This window comes from Pterocles gutturalis, unplaced genomic scaffold (assembly GCF_000699245.1).
Source record: "Pterocles gutturalis isolate BGI_N339 unplaced genomic scaffold, ASM69924v1 scaffold13741, whole genome shotgun sequence".
Lineage (NCBI taxonomy): Eukaryota > Metazoa > Chordata > Aves > Pterocliformes > Pteroclidae > Pterocles > Pterocles gutturalis.
Window position 1 is genome coordinate 60,620 of NW_010103255.1, and position 20,825 is coordinate 81,444.

Sequence of the window (20,825 nt, forward strand, 5' to 3'; positions counted from 1 at the left end):
GTGTTTCCGCAACAATATGAAGTTATAACTCTGTAAGGCTGTCTATAAACAGAAATAGATTATCTTTCTCCAGAAAGAGGTGAAGTCACTGAAGGCCACTCAGTACATTACTGAACCTTGAAGTGCTTATATAAATAAGCAAAAGCATAATTTATATATGTTACCAGAAAAAAATATCAATGAGGATCTCATTCCTGATCTGTTTCTAACATAGCTAATAAAAAAGGCTGTAAAGGTCTTGTATTATCTCAGTCTTGTCAGAACCCATATATCATGACCAAAAGAAGAGGACCAAATGGCTGTCTTTATAGATCAGTGCTACATTGAAAAATGGTGCGCTGGGGATAACGTAAAAACTGATGGATCTTCACAGGGCTGGCAGCTTAAAAACTGACTGACTGCAAAATCTTCTCTCAATAATGAAGTATACTGTACACTTTTCTATGTACTTATTTACTAGCTATATGGCACAGTGTACAACAAGGTGTAAATCGGATAAAGAGATTTCACAGAAGTCATTTATATGCATGGAACCAAGTGAACTAGGCTAAGTTCCTGTAGATGCTACAGATAAAGGAAAGGTATAAAACCCTAGATAAACAGACAAGAATAAAATATGCCACTACATATCAAACATATTTCTGTTTTCTCTTTAAGCATTACTCAAAAAATAGTCCTGTCTACAGCTCATTCTGTGTCCCTGCAAAGAATATACCTAATGCACAGATGTTGCACATAGGCATCTCAGTACAACTCCTTAAAGTATGCTCCTAAGTAATTAATACTCCAATATTAATTCCACAGTCATCATGAAGAAGAAAAAATATTACTACCTGGCACTTGTTTTGGTACATTTTTAGGTCCTCCTGGAGTCTCAGGTTTTCCTCTTCTAGTTTATTCTTGTTTATTGCTATTTTGTTCAAAGTTGCCTTTAGTTTTTCAATAATCAACTCATCTTTTTCACTTTTGGGCTGGCCATAGCTAATTACCTCTTCTTTGTTTTGTTTCTTATTGCTTATTTGGAACTGATAATTCTGAGTCTGCTTCTATAAAACAAGAAAGTCTTTTAAATGAAATTCAGTAATTATATGTAAATTGTTAGGACCAAACCATTACTACTAAAATAATAAAGCTATTTCAATTTTCACCAGTATTTGCTTAGAAAAGATGGCACAATTGGAACAGTTTGCATTACTTCTCTAAAGGATACTTCCTTGCTTTAGTCTCAAGTTCTTTGCTGTCAGTAAGAAAAATGCTTCATAAACTTTCAAGGACACAGAATTTTTTCAATTATTTTTCTCCTCTGCTGTGTATTTCCCTAGCACTTAATGTTAATTAGCCCCAAATGTGAAAAAGGTGATTATGATGACCTACGCAAAGCAGTTACCTATAAAAAAATAATTTGAGAGAAATGTCCCTCTTTGATTCATTGAACTCAGTAGAGTTGTGTGTGTGTGTGCCTCAGGATAGATATTAACCTTTGACTAGAGGGCTAGCGTTACACAGCCCATGTATAAACAGCTCAGTTACTACAGTAACTGTACTTCTTTGATATCATTATCCTTAAACTTGGGGAAGAATAATTTGCACATTCCACAGAGTCCTACACTCCATTCAGTTTCTTGTACTAATTAAAATACTAAAATCAAAACTTCAGAAAATTGGTATTGCCAGTATTTGCGCATTCACAGGCATCGTGAAGAAGCATAATTACTATGGTAACTGGTTTTGCTGTTTAAAAATTATCCACATGGATCCCTCTACTGGGAGATTAACAAGCAGCAGTAGTCTTTCAGAAGACTGAGAATTAGCTGAAAAATTACAACAAAATATAACTTGGAAACCATAAATCATGTGCAGAGATCCAGTTGGGCAAGCAAATTTATATTAAGAATTAAGAGGGTTATAAATACCATATTTCATTGATAAGGACTGAAAAAAGGCATGATTTAGACATCTTTTGATGTCATCGACTCCGTTCCCGTAATTTGTGTTGGCTGAACACCTAAGTAGAAACGACCACTGGCTGCATATCAAATAAAAAGCCAAAAGAAATTTGCAGGTAGGTTTAATTTCTATAGATAATAAATTAAGATCCCCCTAACATCTAAGTTATGGAGTCTGACATATCATAATGTCAAAGCATCCAGTGAAAAATATAGTGCAAGACTCCAGCTGGAAATCAAAGACCTCACAAAAGAGGAATTTGAGACATGGGACCAATTAATGCTTTTGCAACAGTTAAGGGCTAACACTCCATCAGACTTGTATTTAAAAAACTAGTCGATGTTATGTTAAAGTTGTGAAGAAAATTCTCTTCAAAGAAAGTTCACTGATAGCAGTGATGTAAGCCTCAACAGAAAAATGTGGATTGTCACCTAGAGTATTCTATTTTGACTTGTCTAACTACGTAATCAACATGCATCAGCCAGTAGTTTTGTCTAGTCAAAGTCCTGCTTTTTTAACACATTTTTATGGAAGTTCAATAGTTGCAGTATAATTCTTTCAGCATCTATAAACAAAACTAAACTGTCATCCTTGGAAACTCTGGATATGGGTAAAGAGTCTCATAGGAATTGTTAAGAAAGTGTTTCACTAGATTAAGATCCAATGAGCTTAGTAACAGTGGAAAAGGGGATTACCAGTCAGCAACGTAATTGGCTTCCTCTTACTTAGTTTTCGAGCTGTCTTGTGGCCCAGCTAATTTGTAAATTATTTTCTGTTATTTTTTTAAAGCAGGATAGATCATCAGGACATCATTAAATCAATATTTTCTTCTGGATTGGAAGGAATTAAAAAAATAAAAATATGCTAGATCAAAAGGCTATATAAAAAAGTAATTAGCAAATTGGCAAGTAAAAATGAATCACAAAGTCAACCAAGGGCTGAATGGTAACTTGAAAGATGAAAAATATGATTAAAAAGACATAAGTGATCCAACAAACAACTCCAAGTGTGATTTTAGAGTAGTATAGAGAAATTAATTTATCTGCATAAATTATATTAATGTATATTTATATTAATGTATATTTATGATATTGAAAAAATTAGGGTTATCTTAGATTTGAGGGAACCTTATATTTGAGTCAACATAGTAATGACCTGTAGCACTTACTTGGTGAGATACTTTTCAATAACTTGTCATCACAATTAATTGTATATCAGTAAATAGCATAGAATAGAAAAGTATCTCCACAGTATACTTAAAAAAGTAAAAAAGGAATATGCATTGCTTTTTGAAGTTTCTAAAAATCAAAAGTATTGCAATTTTCATCATTATACTTATTCAGTTTCTAATTTAATGATAAAAATAAAATTAAAATAACTGTATGTATCATTAGATCTTTCACTATGGGTCTGCCTTACCCAAAGCAATGTATTCACTACAGATATGTTCTTGTATTGTTAGATTCACTATAAGCTTAGTGGTGTTCAGATTTTTAAAATTAAATTAAAATAATTCTAGCTGAGCTAACAGTTAATTCTCATTTTCCTCCTAAAGCAGGAAGGTAGGAATTTTACCTGAAATAAATTACATTTCTCAGACAGTAATTTTTGTTGAGCATCTAAATAAATGAGATAATTTTGGCAGATTGTCTCCTTCTTATCCCATTCTCTTGATTTTTCCTTAAATTCCTGAAAGACAGCAAAACAAGGCTAGTAAACACAGGGAAAATAACTTTTTTTCCTTCATCTAAATAACTTTGTAATTTTTATAGTTCTAAGAAAAATGTAGTTTTTTTAATTAATACATAATCTTTCCATAAATTTGGAAAGAAGGAAAGAAGAACAATGATATAAACCAGCCATCCAGCCATCCCCACTGGAAAAAATCCAGTCTTAAGGACTGTTAATCTGAAAAAAATGGATGGTAAACTTAATCACTGAAAATGATAAAATATTTTCAATCACTTCCATTACTGTAGATCTTAAGAGTTATGAGTATAATACACCCATTTTATTGGAGGGTAGTTCCTGTGACTTTAAAGCTATATCAGTGTCAAGTAGAGTAACCAGCAGGGAACTGAACCCTTAATATTCAGACAAATGTTTTGAGTGCTTGCTTTGTTCTTTTTTTTTTTTTTTTTTTTTTGAACAAATGTGTCAGCAGCTACTCTGAATAAATTTTACTTCTTGCTCTCTTTACAATTGCTGCTTCTGTTTCTGAGTTCACCTAGTTTAAACAAAAATTTTTTTAACAAATACTATTATATCAAATTTATCTGATGGTGTTTTTGTGTTTGCACTTATATTCCTATTTATAGGGTATTTGAATTTCCTCTTAAATCACACCAGATCTTATATGTTCACAGGTAGACTTTAAAGGCAGTATCCTACAAACTAAGCAGGAGAACTCCCGTTACTAGAGCTGTTGCTCTTTTAGTTTGAAGAATTAGCAAAATAACAGCATACTGTTTTATACAGGGAAAACTATAATACTTATAAGCTGTTATGAGAACTTCCTTTTTCCCAATGGAAATGTTGGTTCCAAAAAGACAGATGATTTTTTATAATTATCCTAAACTGGCATATTCCCCAAAATTAAAAAAAAAACCCAAGGTTTTATTTGCTGCTGAAATGAAATCAAATGCTTTCCAGCATAGATTAATACAAATCTTCTCTTATAGCTTTCCTAATATCTGCTTTGGCATTTTAAACCGATAAACATCTCTCATTTTACAAAATGTGATACAATGGAGTTTCAGACTACTTAATGAGGACTGCAGGTTCAAGGCCTTACTAAAGCACTGCTGAGCTTAGTAGATTTTCAACACAGTAATTATTTCCTGAATACTAGAATTTGCTGAATATACCCAAGCACTCATTTTTCATACTGCATAATTAATCAAATTATAGCATTGTGTTACATTATTTTCACATTTTAATCTTGAATAAGGTCATTCTCAAATTAGCTGGATCAGGCAGTTTCACAGTAGTGATATATTTAGTCAACGATACATGTATTAACCCATTTCTTATTCTTGCAGTAGCAAATGCTGGCAGCTATGCTGCAGCACAAAGCATAGTAGCTTTTCTGATGGTAAGGACTCTTCCATGTGGAAGAGACACCAACATTATGTAGAGCTAGGATGTGTCTAGGATGTGTCCTGTTATGTAGGAAAAGCCACATGAAGGTCACAGAAGCTACTTCAGTGTCTTAGAGAATAACTTAGAAGATAGACAAGTCCGAAATAAAGATCCTAAACTCCTTCTTAATTGCAGCTTAAGTATGAAAGTACTTAAAATTTCTTGGATCGTAAATTTTTGATTGTAAATTTCTCTAAGTGCCTAAATATTCTATATCATAACTCTACATAAATCTACATCATAAGCCTGTAAGCCTTCACAATGCTTAGCAACTAGGCAACTAGCTCACACTTCCAGCTGGTATTCCTCTGCTTACTTTCCCTGCAGGACCCAGTTAGTAAGAGCTTGAAGCACACACTACTTTATTATGCTCTTTACAAAGGATGGCCAGAGAAAATGCAAATCTTTTTTGTGATCTCCTATGCTTCATCAGACTAGCGGTCAGACTGTTCTCCCATATGTGGAAGACTCAGTTTAATAATCTTCTCTCCAGACAGAATCTGAACCAGAATCTTCCCATGTTAATGTTCTACCTAAGAAATATTATTTTTCAACGGGCTCTGAAATTTCTTCCTTTTGGAGCTGTTTCACTTTGCACAGGATACCAGCAACATGATTAGATAAGTTAAAAGAAAGAAGCACAAATCAGTATAGCTAGAGATTACATCTCTCAGCTATAAGAAATGAAACTGGATATCAGCTGCTGCACAGTGAATGCAGGCAGAAGAGTATTTGGGGAGAAGCCACCACCTGGAGGCACACACCTCTATATGCTAGTTCTCTGTGTTGGCTAACTCTCCTGTTGGCCCAATAAATATTTGATTATTCCATAGATCATAAAGTAACTTCTAACTCTTGAGAAGTCAAGGCTGGGAAGTAAGATCAGAAATCAGTATCTTCCTGTATCCAAAACCAGGTAGGCTAAAATCCATTCTGTGTCCAGAGGGACAGAGAACATGACCGAATCTTGTCCTCAGCATCTTGTAGTATCTAGCCCCCACTCAGTACACTGGATTCTGTGGAAAGCATTTTAAGCGCCTAATCCTTCCTCATGTGTTACCCAAGGAAAGCAGGGACTGAGGTCCCTGAGCAGGGACTTGTAGATTGCATCAAGCACATGGGTGCTGACAAGATATGTATAGAACAGTTTTCCAGTCCTAGATCCTTTTTCTACATAGCCCTACATGTTGAAATTGTCCTGAGGTCTATAAAACCCGAATCAAGGGTTGGTGTTATGTGACAGTATCCTGCATATGTAAAATGTCTCATGCCTCAACAGATTATATTACCCAGTACATACATATTAACCAGGAAAAAAGTAAAATTTATTTATAGTTACACTTATGAAGAAAACTATCTAACTCATAAGACTACTAAAAGCACTAATAAAACTTGGATAAAAGAACAAAACCTGAACATTAAACCATGCACCTTTTCTTGCAAGAACAAGAAAATCATATAATTTCTGTAGAATTATCAGGAAATTAAAGACTACAAACAACTGTAAACCACAAATCACTTCTAAAGGCATATTAAGATCAGAATATAATAACAAAGTATTCTTACCTCCAGTTTCTTGTATAAATTGCTCAGTTCAGATGGTGTCTCTAGGCTTTCCTCACATTTTTCTCTACTTTCAACCTTTTTTTGTTTCAACTGATGTGACTGTAGCTTTTCATAACTATGAGTCAACTTTGAAACCTGAAGATGAAAGCAGAGTTGAACATGCAGAATCTATCAAAGATGACCACGTGGCCAAAGTTTTGTTTAAACTAGAATAGGCAACTGCAGCTTCAGCATTCTAAATATTTAATCAATGTAGCAAAGAATCAATTAATAGTTAATTTCTTAGAGATGAACAAGAATAAGCTCTCACATCAATGTTAATTAGCTGTTCAAATGGGTTCATTGGACAGCTACTTGATTCTGCTGAAGTTCATAGAAACACAGAATCATAGAATAGTTTGGGTTGGAAAGGATCTTAGAGATCATTGAGCTCCAACCCCCCTGCCATGGGCAGGGACACCTCCCACTAGACCAGGTTGCTCCAAGCCTCATCCAGCCTGGCCTTGAACACCTCCAGGGATGGGGCATCCACAGCTTCTCTGGGCAACCTGTTCCAGTGCCTCACCACCCTCAAACTAAAACATTTCTTCCTAATATCCAATCTAAATCTGCCCTCTTTCAGCTTAGAACGGTTACTCCTCATCCTATCACTACATTCCCTGATCAAGAGTCCCTCCTCATCTCTCCTGTAGCTCCCTTTAAGTACTGGAAAGCTGCTATAAGGTCTCCCCAGAGTTCCTTATGTTCTTTATGTTCATAAAGTTTTTTATGGCACTGTTACCCGTAGTGTCCTCTACAAGGTTTAGGAAATGTTCTATACTTGTTTACTGCCATCTTGTGTTGACATTTTTAAAGGGTGCTTCACTAGCCAGAATGAAGGATTATCGTTAACATATTTTAAACTTGCATGTTTCTTCTAATGAAAATTGTTGAAATGTTATGTATGTGATGATTGCATTCTTCTGGAACGATTAAGTAGCAGAGAGAATTAAACACTTAATAGTCTTGTGCCTATTGATCTTACCATGAAAATGTGGCTTAGGAGTCAGAGGAAAAGGAGCCAGAGGCAGAGAAGGGACAATACCAGTAGACGTACCAGCGTCTTCAGACAGTACCAGCCTCTCCAGAAAAATGGCCAGTCTGATCAACAATGAGCTAAACTACACAAGCAGAGGGGCTAGTGGCTGTTAAGAGGTTCGATATAGGAAACTGATATTGTCTGGTAGAGATATGTACATCTGGTTTTTGAAAAAAAAAAAAAAAAAAAGGAAAACCAAGCATATTGAAAAAGGAAACACTAAAAATGTAGTCTTGAGGGACGAGAGTGAAAGAACAACTATGAATACTGATCATGCCTCTTGTTTTTTTGTTCCTTTAAATGCAGGTACATATGATGGTTTACATTCTCTGTAATAACTTAAAAAATTCAGACTCTAACATAAAGTTCTCTGCCTAACCAAACAGAATCCATAAAATCTCATATTTTTGTTAACTGCTGAAGCAAACTACTGTCTGAAAAAGAAATTACTTCCAAGGAAGTGATTGTGAATGGAATCAAATCCTATTGAACCTACATGGACTGCGCAATTGAGGTCTGTGAAGATAACAAAGATGGCCAAAAAAGCCCAGAAAATATAGAGAACAGAAACTGGAGTGAAAAAAAACAATCTGTAAACTACCTTTGAGATGATTTGAGGAACTCATAGTATGGAACAGCAAAGAGAACTGAAAGGTGACCAGAAGAAGATAGATTGTCTTAAGACTAGAAAGTTTCACAAAATAGGGAGGTCCAGGGATGGATTTGACCAACTTGTAGTTTCTGAATAAAAATCCTGTAACATGGACTTACAGAGGTGAGATGTCACCTTCAAAATGAAATCAAAAGTCTTGCAGAGAAGCTGCCTATACTTGAAATAGACCTTGCTTGCCAGAGAACACAGTTATAATAAAATATATTCAGTGGATCAGATTATCCAGGCTCAAACAACATGGAACTCATTGTCTTTGGTAGAAAGATATCCTTTTTCAAATAACAGGATTTTTGCTCTTGAATATATTATGGCGCATGGGAACTGCCTGGGAAGAACAAACTCAGATGAAGACAGGTATTAGACGGTTCATGCTAAAAAGGCTAGGAAATAAAGGATCCAACACTTCATCAAATCAGTCTAAAAAGGAACAGAATGGCCAAAATGAAAACAAAATTGAGAAAATGGAAAATATTAGATTTATTTAATGAAAGTAGGATATTTCAGACAGATTATAGTCTGGATGTTATCATGACCAGAAACTAGGCTGAAAGCCAAGAATTTTTCCATTTAATGCTATATATTTGTTTTAAAAATAATGTCCAAGTTGTTCTATTTGCACGTTGTACAAGTTAAAAAAAAAAAAAAATGAGGCATTTTAGTGAGTTCTGGGGTAGGATTCATGTCAGGTTAGATTTCTGAAAGTTAGGCATCCAAGCCTGAGCTACTCTGTGTTAGAAAAAGCTACTTCCAAATGCTTAGTCATTTCAGCTATCTTAAATTCTCATCATACACTGACATGAATTATATTCTAGGGGTGTCCATTTCCCTCCATTGATTCTGAAGGAAGCCTGAGGTAGCTCAGACGTAGCCATCTAGCTTTTAAATGTCTAAGTGAGGCAATTAGTTGCTAAAGTGCTTAGAGCAAGAATGGATTTTTGTTCTTTTGCTCAGGGATATCTGTCAGTTTCAAAATGAGAATAACTACTAAACATTAATATAGAAAAAAATGAAGGAATAAAGTAATGAAGACAAACCCCTAAAGTTTTTTTCTATCTAATTAGGACAAAATGTGGTACGTTTGAACGAGTGAAGCAGTGTGGCCTAAGAGTTTCAGGTTACATACCTTGAATTATTTCCCGAACACAAGAAAAATAGAGGTTTTACTGCATTTGACAGGCACACAATCAATTCAGTGGGAATGTTGCTCATTAAACAGCTGCTTTTATTGATACCAAGAGTAAAAAGCATTGAAGACCACAGAACCAGTATACCAGAGAGAAATTTAGTCTGACTAGCCCAGTATTCTTAGAGCTAGAAAAAGTGATCCTTTCTATTGCTACCAAGATTAAGAAGGAACAAAAATTGGGAGGGATTTTAAGAATACCTCTGCAGAGAAAGATACAATGCTGCTGCTAAATAGTGACACTGACACCATCTGTGCAAAGCTAAATTGTAGCTCTTAAGATTATACTCACACAGTGTGGATGGAAGTATAACTTTCAAATGAGGATAAGAACCAAAAGAAGGGAGACAAAGGAGATAAGGCAAAGATTAATATTATCAGGGAAGCTCTATATTTTAGATATGAGTTTGTGCAGCTGAGAATAATGAAAATTAAAGACATTCTATTGCAGACACTGCAGCACTGTAATTTAAGAAAGAAACTCAATAAAGAGACATAGTAAAAGCTAGAGGACCAGAGTGGGATAGTCCTACTGTCCTGCATAGGTGCTTGGAATTGTTCTGACAGGTAAAATTTTTCCTTGTCACCTAAGAGAATCGAGGCAGGCCTCCTAACTTAGTCACTTAACAGTTTCCTTCATCGGTCAGTGTGCACTGGCTGGATATTCATGAAGAAATATGGTTTGGTGAAAGGGGAGGAATTGGAATGGGAAAATAAGATGCAAATGGCATCAGTGCTGGAATCTTTGGTAAAATAAATAGGATGACTGAGAGAGAATGAAAGGTTTGGAGGCATAGATGGGGAAAGTGATGTATATTCTTAAGAGCTAGAGATCCAAACTTCTTGCATAAAGCTAAAAGGAGAAGCAACCAGGAAACTCAAAGAAGGGTTTAGTGGTCTGAGTCATAACTAAAAAGGAGAATCTTGGCAAGAAGTAAAACCAGGTTTACAGAGAGAAGCTTGTAGGTTAGGAACTGTCACATTCTTCAAAAAAAACACAAAGGGAAAACAGATTGTATTTGCCCATGGAAAGGACTTATAAGGTAATTAACAACTTCAAAATAAAAATCTTTATGAAAAATGACCTGGAATTTCAATTTCAGAAAGTTAAATTTCCGTGAAGTTCTAAGCAACAACATGTAACATAAAACCAGTCATTTTTAGCATACGGTTAAAAAAAAAAATTAAGAAGTGAAAAATATTGCAGGAAATGTGAAAAAGCATGAGAAAAGAGATATCTGCTAAAAGGGTCATACTGTTTTTCATTGTTTGATGTTTATCTTCTCAATAATCATGCTAAGTTGTTTCTTTTTCTGTATTTGTGTAAATTATAAAACAGCTTTAGTTTCTAGCTACTTTCCCAAATGATTAAAAGTGTTAATTACCTAACAACCAAAACATTCTCTGCTTACTCACAGAACTGTTTGGCAAATCAATTTACATATATAAAAGAAAAAATAAATTAAAGACAACATAAGCTTAAAAAAAGTTACACATTTATTGGCTTGATGGGTTTGGATGGTGAGTGTTATCATGTCTAACTGAAAATAATGATATCCAATTGTGCGATCCAAGGTGATTCTACAACAGGTGTGATAATTGGTAATTTTTAATTGTAACACTAAATCTCTGGTAGGAGAATCCAGTGAAGGAAACAGTAGAATAGCAGGAAAGAAAAAAGTAGAATTGTGTATGTTAACTAGTTAAAATCAGAGAAACAGAATAGACTGAAGTTCACTAAGAATTTAGATTAATGATTGAAGTGGAAAATAATGAAGAAAACAATACAGGCACAGAGCAAACACAGCCAAATAGAGTAATAGAATAATAGAATCATAGAACCATAGAATGGTTTGGGTTGGAAGGTTTAAAGATCATCTGTTCCAATCCCCCTGCCATAAGCAGGGACATCTTTCACCAGACCGGGTTGTTCAAAGTCCCATCCAACCTGACCTTGAACACCTCCAGGGATGGGGCATCCACAACTCTTCCATGCAACCTGCTCCAGTGTCTCACCACTCTCATCAAAAAAGAAAAATTCTTACTTACGTACAATCTAAATCTCCTCTCTTTCAGTTTAAAACCCTTGCCCTTTCTCCTGTTACTACAGGCCCTGATAAAAAGTCTCTTTCCATCTTTCTTATAAGCCCCCTTTATATATTGAAAGGCTGCTCTAAAGTCTCCCTGAAGCCTTCTCTTCTCCAGGTTGAACAACACCAAGTCTCTCAGCTTTTCTTCACAGACGTGTTCCAGCCCTCTGACCACTTTTTGTGGCCCTCCTCTGGACCTGCTCCAACAGGGTCCTGTCTTTCTTGTACTGGGGACCCCAGAGCTGGACGCGGCACTCCAGGTGGTATCTCACCAGAGTGGAGCAGAGGGGGAGAATCACCTCCCTTGACCTGCTGGTCACGCTTCTTTTGATGCAGCCCAGGATACAACTAGCTTTCTGGGCTGCAAGTGCACACTGAAATAAATACAGATAAAAACATATTCCTAATGTCAATAATCCAGGTTACTCTACTTTTGGTACTATGTTCTCTAGTGGAAAGCTATCAGACCCCTTGAATCATCTTTGTAAATCAGGCAAACTAAAATGAGAAAAAAAATATAGCAAAGACATGAGGAGAACAGTTTCAGTCTTAAAATTCCTAATGTGCATCAGAGTCTTATTAGCATGAATCTAATTATCTATCTTCTTAATTCACCAAGGATTTAGGTTATTAGTCCAAAGTCAGGAAATCAAGTATCTGTCTTCATAACAGATGTCACAATCACATTAAAATCGGCCTTACAGTACCTGAAGGGGGCCTACAATAGAGATGGGGAGGGACTTTTTACAAGGGCATGCAGTGACAGGATGAGGGGTAATGGATTTAAATTGGAAGAGGGCAGATTTACACTAGATATTAGGAAGAAATGTTTTGTTTGAGCGTGGTGAGACACTGGAACAGGTTGCCCAGAGAAGTTGTGGATGCCCCATCTCTGGAGGGGTTCAAGGCCAGGCTGGATGAGGCTTTGAGCAACCTGGTCTAGTGGGAGGTGTCCCTGCCCACGGCAGGGGAGTTGGAACTCGATGATCTCTAAGGTCCTTTACAGCCCTAACCATTCTATGATCCATCCAAAGAGTTTGGACATGTCAGTACAGAAATTATAATGGAGTCTTGTAGGAAGCTGTAGTCATCATCATTTCTATGACACAATTCATCATTCCGAAATCCATAAAGGTACATTTATACTGTCAGGCATGTATAAGCTCTTTATACTGCATGCAATCATAAAGTAATGAAACTGGCATTTTTCTTACTTGAGATTTCAGTGCTTGAAGCTGAGTTTCGTAATTCTGAGCCATTTTACTTTTAGTTTTCTGTAAGTCTTCCAGCTTCTGTCGAAGTAGTCCCACCTACAGTTAGAATAAGCATTCAAATTTACCTTTTCTGAAGTGTTCCAAAATACTTTTGGAATAGTAACTTGAAACCTTGAAGGAAGACTGTTGCTTAAAAGATAGATATTTAAAATATATATTAATTCAGTAACTTAATATCAAACTGGATACCACAAACTCAGATTGTATCAACATCAAGTTAGGGACTTTATAGTAAAAAATCTCATTGTATGCTTATCTTATAATTTAAGGATAATACTATATGACTCTCATGAAAGACCATTTAATGAAAGCATTTCTGACCCAACTATACAAATGAACTGTTCTGCCCCTTTGTGAGAATTTTTCTTGAATGGCTTATATAATCATATAAATTACTTTAGACTGCTCATGTAAAATTATCAGGAGACACTGTAACTCATTTCAGCTCCCTAAGTACAGTGCCATTTGAGATATCTTGAATTATCTGAGATTTTCACAGAGATCTGAGAAACATGACTAAGAGCATACATGACACCTATATTTTTCTGGAGGGGCAGCTGGAAGCTCAGTGGAATATGCTAAAAAATTTCCGATAACATCTCCATACAGGCAAATAAATTGATGTTTTCAGGACTGGTTAGCTGAATTATTCTTTTGGCTCCTCTAACTGCAGTGACTAAGGGCAAGTTCCTAACTGCTCATTAGGGAGATTTATTTCATTTTCAAAACTCCCTCTGGCAGTTTAGACACCTAGCTCACACAAGGATGCCCATGTGCAAACAGATGTCTTGAACAAAAACTGAACTCTGTGCTAGGATTTACTGGTGCTTCTGAATGAATATTCAGCAGACAAGGCTGTGTAGTATGGGCAATTTCAGGTACACCAGGGCTTTCAGTTTGATAAGCAAGTGTACAATTCAGATCCACTATCAATAATAAAATTAGCATACAAAGAAAGTATATAATGTAAAATTATAGAAATCAGGTATAAACAGGAATTTAAAAGACAATTTTGTGAAACTTTTTGAACTGTACTTTTCCATTTAAAATTTATGATGAAACTAGAAGTGTTGGCATTTAGAAAAAACATCAGATTATCTTTTTACAGGTAAGCTGAGAATATTTCATTTAGACTTTAGGGAAACAGAAGAAATATGAGACTTTCAATGACATTTTTATAATCACTTTTCAGAAAAGAAACACACTTTAAAATGAAACACTAAGGATAATTAGTGACATTTAAAGGGTGTTTGGTATTTTCACGATAGAACAAACAGGTCTCCTTATAGAGCATTTAGAACATACTATTAACTAACTCGCAGAATAAATTCTTTATAGAATGTGATATTCTTAAATACCTCTTGACCTTTTTGATCCAGTTTCCTTTGGGCACTTGCTAATTCTTTATCCTGGATATCCATCTTTGCTTGTAAAAATTTAATCTTCTTTTCCCATTCCACTTTCTTGCTGTTTACCACGATGTCAACTTGATGCACTAATTCCTGAAGTTCAGCTTCACATGGAGAAGCTCTAATAAGAAAGGATATATTTTTTTTCAACTAAAGAATAAGGAAGGAAATATTTTTTTATTTACATTGCTACAATTTTATTTTAATTCTAATGGAAATAACCACTTTTCAATATCAGAAAGAAATAAAGAAATGGGAAAGCTAAATGATGCCTTCAAATATAGGTGGAATCTCACTTCATCTATCTTAAGTTTGCCTAAAGTCAAAATCAGAGGATTTAGCATATTATGGACTTTTTGCCTAGCTTAAATGCTGTTTGATATCCTCTCACTCTTTCAGGGATGAACTATCAAATGAGCATTGCTCTCGCGAGACCCCACCTGGAGTACTGTGTTCAGCTCTGGAGTCCTCAGCACAGGAAGGACATGGACCTGTTAGTGTGGGTCCAGAGGAGAGCCACAGAAATGATTGAGAGATCAGGGTATCCAATTACTGCCATATCTAAATGAAGGTACAAACAAAACCAGTGTTGTTTCTCCACTGTCAACTCTCTCTCCCTTACCTCAACCAGTCATACTGTTAGTAAACTGTGAGTGGCACACCTGCTGCTTTCTCTTCACTTTTTTCATCTGGCATAGTGACTATTCATTTTAAAACTGAAGTTTAACCTGCATTTAATTTCAATTTCCTCATATTTTTGCATAATTTTCAAGTCTCTTCCTTCTTTTTTTGCTTTTGATTAGAAGCCTATATTGAATTTCCAAAAAACCTGCTGATAAAACCAGAAATTGCATTCTTTCATAAATTTGTTAACTATCCCTCCTGATATCTAAACTGATATAAAAATTGTCTTGCAACACATTACTTTTCATGATAAATTTAGCATTCTGATAAACCAGTTTCTTCACTTAAAATAATCTAAGAATGCTGCGACATTGTTTTGAGTTATGACATGTTCCATTTTCCTTTTATTAATATTATTTATCTCATTGACATTTTCCCCAAAAGTAAAAGTGATAGCCACTGGTTATAATTTAATTGGTTCTTTAATTTATAAAAAATTAAAAGCTATGTGTTCTCTTGACTGCTGATGGTACACACCTCTGTGTGCTCATAAAGTGCCTTTATGATAACTAATCAGTTTGCAGTCATTCTAATATCTCTGTGGCACGACAGTTTGTTAAAATGAGCATAGCTATTTCCTTAAAATTAGCATAGCTATTATTTTTCTGAAATAATTGCCGCAGAGACAGTCACACAGAAACAAAAGATGGTGCAGCATCTGAACAATGCAGCAGCAACCTACAAAAGGGTTAATGATAAAAAGCATCCATCCTAGGAAATGTTGGAGAGGATTTTGATACCCAAAATTAGCTCAGAATGCCATTTTGTGTCACGAACATTAAAATCTGGCACGTTTTTGAGGGACGTTGCATCCAAGAATGTGCCAAGCAATTAGGAACTCCATTTTTGTAGAACCTCACTTAACCAAACACGAGCTGAGCCATGCACTCAGAGGTAATATTCCTATTGCCAGCGAACCTTCAACGAGTGTGCTGCCAGCGCATGGCTGAAGAACAGAAGCTAACTAACATCCTCCTCTTATGTAAATTACTGTGCAAACCAAGCCTTAACGTAAGCAGATGCTTTTACACTTTGTAGTTAATCCAGCCATCTTGGGTGAATGCTAGTATGAAAATGCCTCCCTTCCTTTCTGCTAATCTTTCACATCCCAGCTGTTCAGCCAGTTCTTCAAATGTCTGCCCTCCCAGTGTCCGTGTAGACACACTGAAGTCCCCTGTCTGTAGGTGGTGCGCTGGGTCACGCGCTGGTCCCGCACACTCTGCATTTCACGTCCTGCATGCTCAACTTCTGACTGCACTGCACTAAAAAGAGTTCCTTTACATGGACACGTGTTTATTGAATATCTTATTTTGGTGCTTAAGTGGTGCATATCCCTTGTTTTGATAATTATTACAGGAAATTGGACCAAATTTGTTAGATTTACTATATCATAATTAAAACTCAACATGATTCTTTAAAGTTAAATTCCTTAAAACTTTTTTATATCAACAAACCCTTGAAAATTTAATACTATCGATATCAAGCTTGGCAAGGCTTTTTAAAAACACACATAAATCTTAATGCCTTTTTAATGTTAAAACTGTTAGCAATGCCATTTCAAAATGTAATATAAGTCATAGAATGATAGTAACCAAAGGGCAAGCAAGTAGTACACTGTGATGTACATATCGCAAACCAAAACTGCCCCCGCTCCAAGTGCCTGAAACTCATCTCAGTATAGCAGTAATGATGCAGCAAACTTTGATTCCCTCTGAATGGAATACAAAATGGGATTTTAAAAACAGAAGATGAAGTGATACTGCATCAGGACTACCTTTTCTATGATGCTGCTATATGGACCTGGGCCCTTCCAGCCTCATGTATTATCAGGTGGCGACACTCGGGTGAACCACCAGCAATGACTCAGCTATCTGATTTTAGCCTTCAGAAACTTTATTGTGTGTCACATGGATCATCTAAATATTGTTATGCAAGTGCAAATACAACCTCTAGCCTGGATCGTCAGGTTACCCTTTCAGACCCACCATGGCTGACATCTTTCTCTCTTAGCTTTCACCTCTCCTTTTGCAGATCATCCCCCACAAGGCAAGTTCTGCAGCTGTTGATAGAAAATTTTCTCTCAAAGTTCTTGCATGTTTTTTGAACCTAGAGCCACCAATATATGAAAGGGAGCTGTTGAAAGAAAAATCCCTTCTGAAACAGTTTCTCAGTCTATCTTCACCTTCTCCATCTACTTCCTTACCTAGATCCTCTAGGTACACCTGCAGCTGAAAAAGAAAAGCTGTACCAGAAGCTGTAGATTACTGCTGCTGTTCCACTACCAGAACTATCCTATATCATGGCTGTGGCATTACAAACAGGGCTGCACAAAGATATATTTGGCAGTTATTCCCACCTACTAGCACAGAGGTACTACTAGCTATTGTAACAATTATTTCAGTTCCTTCACTGTTTTGAAAAGAGTGCTAATTATTCCCCTCAGAATATGGCCATCATGTGGTATTACAGTAATGAGAATTTATTTTGATCACTGGATGTGGTCTGATGAAAACTCTGGTATCTTTTGTTTAATATGCCATCAGGCAAACAAAACCACAAAGAACACATTTTCCCATGAAACGAAGAAGTATGTGTTTTTTACACATACACATTCAACATTCACACTTTGCTGAATGTGTACATCAAATGGATTCTTCATACACGGAAGTAATGTCTTGTACTTAAGCAAGTGTCAGCTATTTTTTTGTGTGTGTGTTTTTTTGTGTGCGTTTACTTTGAAACAGCTCAAAACACTTAAAGGTATTTCATGTTTAAAGTGATGTAGGCAAGCTCTTAGTCTTCTTTTATTCTATTTCCATATTGGTGAAAATAGAGAGGATTCATAATCTGCTCTTATTAATAACTTCATGTAAAATCTAGATTTTTCAAACGTAGACAAACCAAAATCCAGATAATAAGTTTTGCCAGCTCCAGGCCTTTATCTTCATTACAAATGATTCTTGCATCAGTTAGACCTTTCTAGCTCTATTTATCTGTCTTCTGCTTTGGAATTCTGCACAGATCACACTTTTCTGATTGTTTCCTAGTAGACACAGAAAGACTATATTGTCCATACACTTTAGAATAAAGTCCTAATTTAGAAACTGACATTTTAGGAATGTTTGGTTCATACTGTCAGTCTGTACTTCATGCCTTCCTCCATTATTACTCAGGTTTGCTGAAAAATAGGAAAATATGTAAACACAAGGAAAACCTATGCAGAACAATGTTAACAAAGTTTGCCATCTTACATTCATTAGTTTTTGATCCTTAACCCAGCTTCTACAGCCAAAATTAAATCATTTTCTCTTCTTAAAACTTGATTTAAAAATAGGAAATATATAAACTGGTTGTGATACAATAGTCCATTAGATTCTTTCATTTTCTCTTCTTAAAACTTGTTTTAAAAATAGGAAATATATAAATTGGTTGTGATACAATAGTCCATTAGATTCTACCCCAAAGTTCCATTATATGAACTACAACTGATTTATTTAACAATTTACAGCCATACAGAATCATACACATCTGTGGATGGATAATTTGGGATTTATGAGTTCTTGCAGCTGGGATGTAATTGCCATGATTTCTACCACCATTATTCAGCCATCTTCCCAAATTTCAAAGCTATCTGCATTATCTCCAGAATATTCTCAGCACAGACTGAAACTAATGTCTCCTATCATTGTATGTGTATTCTAAACTACTCTTCCAGATTCTTTGTATAGTTAATGGAAATAGCTACCTAAAATACCCATTTTATGATGGGACAAAACACTCTCCAGATTCATCTGCAATAGCCTGAAATTTCACATATGTCTATTACAACAAAGGCCAGGCAGGATCTGAACTCTTGAAACAGGCTTTTGATTTGTTAAAATAGTATCCAAAGAATAGCAATATTTTTATTTTTTTTAATTCAAGTTTTTATATGACCATACCTACCAATCATATAACTAACAAAAAGACTGACCCTCAAAGCCAAAAAAAAAGGGCCACATCATTCAGAATACAATATTTTACTGCAGCAACTTTTTTCTATCATTAAAAGAGCATACATTATTTGTCAGTACAACAGAGCACACTTTAAAATCCTATTAAAACTTTCTCGGGCCAGAATAAAGTGTGACAGAAGATGTGTGTTTCTGTTATTTTAAGAAATAACTTAATATGCATCATATTACCTTGGCCTGCTTCTTGGAAATAATGACAGAAGAAACTGTTTTATATGAAAAATAGGTAATAAGTTTATTTACAAATTATTATAGATAAATATTCTATTTAGCTCATTATATGGGGAAGGACTTTTTATATTGCTATGTTCCTTGAACAGGCTGGATGGGATGAGGTCCTACAGCAAATCTCACCCATGTTTACACTTCTTCAGAAAGATTTTGTGCTGTACTAATATTTTTTTTAGATTAATACTAGAAGAACTTGGATTATGTCAAAAAAAGATGATGCTGTGATGAAAAGTGCACTTAATACTTGTGAAAAACAATTATGGTTATCACCTGTGCAAAGTAAGACTAGGGCTTTACCAATTAATACCCCTGTTTTTAAGATTTTTGAATGTTTTAAGAGTTGGGATATGTAAGTTTATACTGCTGTAGCCTAGCAACTTCAACTACTTTTTAGAACAGTTTAAGATAACATTTCTGAATGTCTTAATAAAACCCCACATAGCTTTCATTTTTTCTGCTTTTGTTCAGGTACGAAGATTTTAAAAATGTAAATAACTAACACAAATAGTCAGTAGATTATTAGCTAAAGCAATAAGATGCGTTAATTACCAGTAACCTCTCCATTTTGCAAAGAAAGCAGCAGAACAAATTGAGAATCACATTTTCTTCTAAAATCATTAACATTTTGTTTCATATTTTTAATAAACCCACATAACTCAATTCCATTATATATTCAGCTCCCAGACAATAAGTCATTACTTACTTAGCAACAGCTTGTTCCTGAAACACTTCAAAGTCCTTCTCCATATTACTGATCATCGTTTTAAACTGTTTAAACAATAAAAATCAAATAATTCAGATTCTTAAACACATGCGTTTACACAGCCAAGTAGTGCACACTGGATAGGGTTATGTTTTTCTTTCAATTTCTGTAATTCTCCCATTGCAAACAACAGCAGGGGAATGTAGCTCTAATTACAGGCTGTAATAGGCAAAATGAAAACTTACAGAGTAAGCCCAGCAGCTCCTGCACTCGGTGGGTGCAGCACAGAAATTACTAGAGGTGGTGCTAGTGTGAGCATAGCCCTGGATTTCCATAAGGAAGTTTGTTTTGGATCATTCCCTATTGTGTAATGATGTAAATGATTTGCCAAAACAGTTTAAAACACATAAACACAAATTTGTCATAGATCCATAGCTGCATTGAGCAACCATTTCTCATACCTTTACACATCCTAATTAACCCACACCCAGGCTATAATTGGTCTCCAACAAAATTTTGGACTCCCGTTGACTGTTTGCTCCCTTGCTTAGCAGATGTGTTACTGAGGCACAGCCCCTAAGTACCTCGGCAGAAAGATCAGAACAGGACTGTTGCTGGGATCAGTTCCATTCTGTGGGTCCAGCAGGACACAAGGACGCACGTGGGAACACAAACCAACCACACAACAGGTGACAGGGTGGCATCAAACAGCCCGAATTCCTTCTGGGGGGGGAGCAGTGGGGCTCTCAAGGGCATGAGCACCAGTACATATAGATGTGAAGAAATCGCCTCATAGCACCGCAGCCTTGGCTCCAGAGGGGACCAGCACCTGA

General features: G+C 35.6%; 1 protein-coding gene across 1 annotated transcript in view; it reads right to left on the reverse strand.

Annotated features, from left to right (window-relative positions):
* The window catches only part of CCDC67 (coiled-coil domain containing 67), a 44,023-nt gene extending 23,987 nt beyond the window's left edge, over window positions 1-20,036 (reverse strand). Inside the window, exons 1-6 of the mRNA XM_010086657.1 lie at window positions 19,993-20,036; window positions 14,311-14,482; window positions 12,893-12,988; window positions 6,655-6,789; window positions 3,523-3,636; window positions 834-1,046 (exon numbers count right to left, since the gene is read on the reverse strand). Coding sequence (XP_010084959.1) covers window positions 834-1,046; window positions 3,523-3,636; window positions 6,655-6,789; window positions 12,893-12,988; window positions 14,311-14,482; window positions 19,993-20,036 — 774 coding nt within the window. The remainder of the gene's footprint in view (window positions 1-833; window positions 1,047-3,522; window positions 3,637-6,654; window positions 6,790-12,892; window positions 12,989-14,310; window positions 14,483-19,992) is intronic.
* Between the last annotated feature and the right edge of the window lie 789 nt (window positions 20,037-20,825).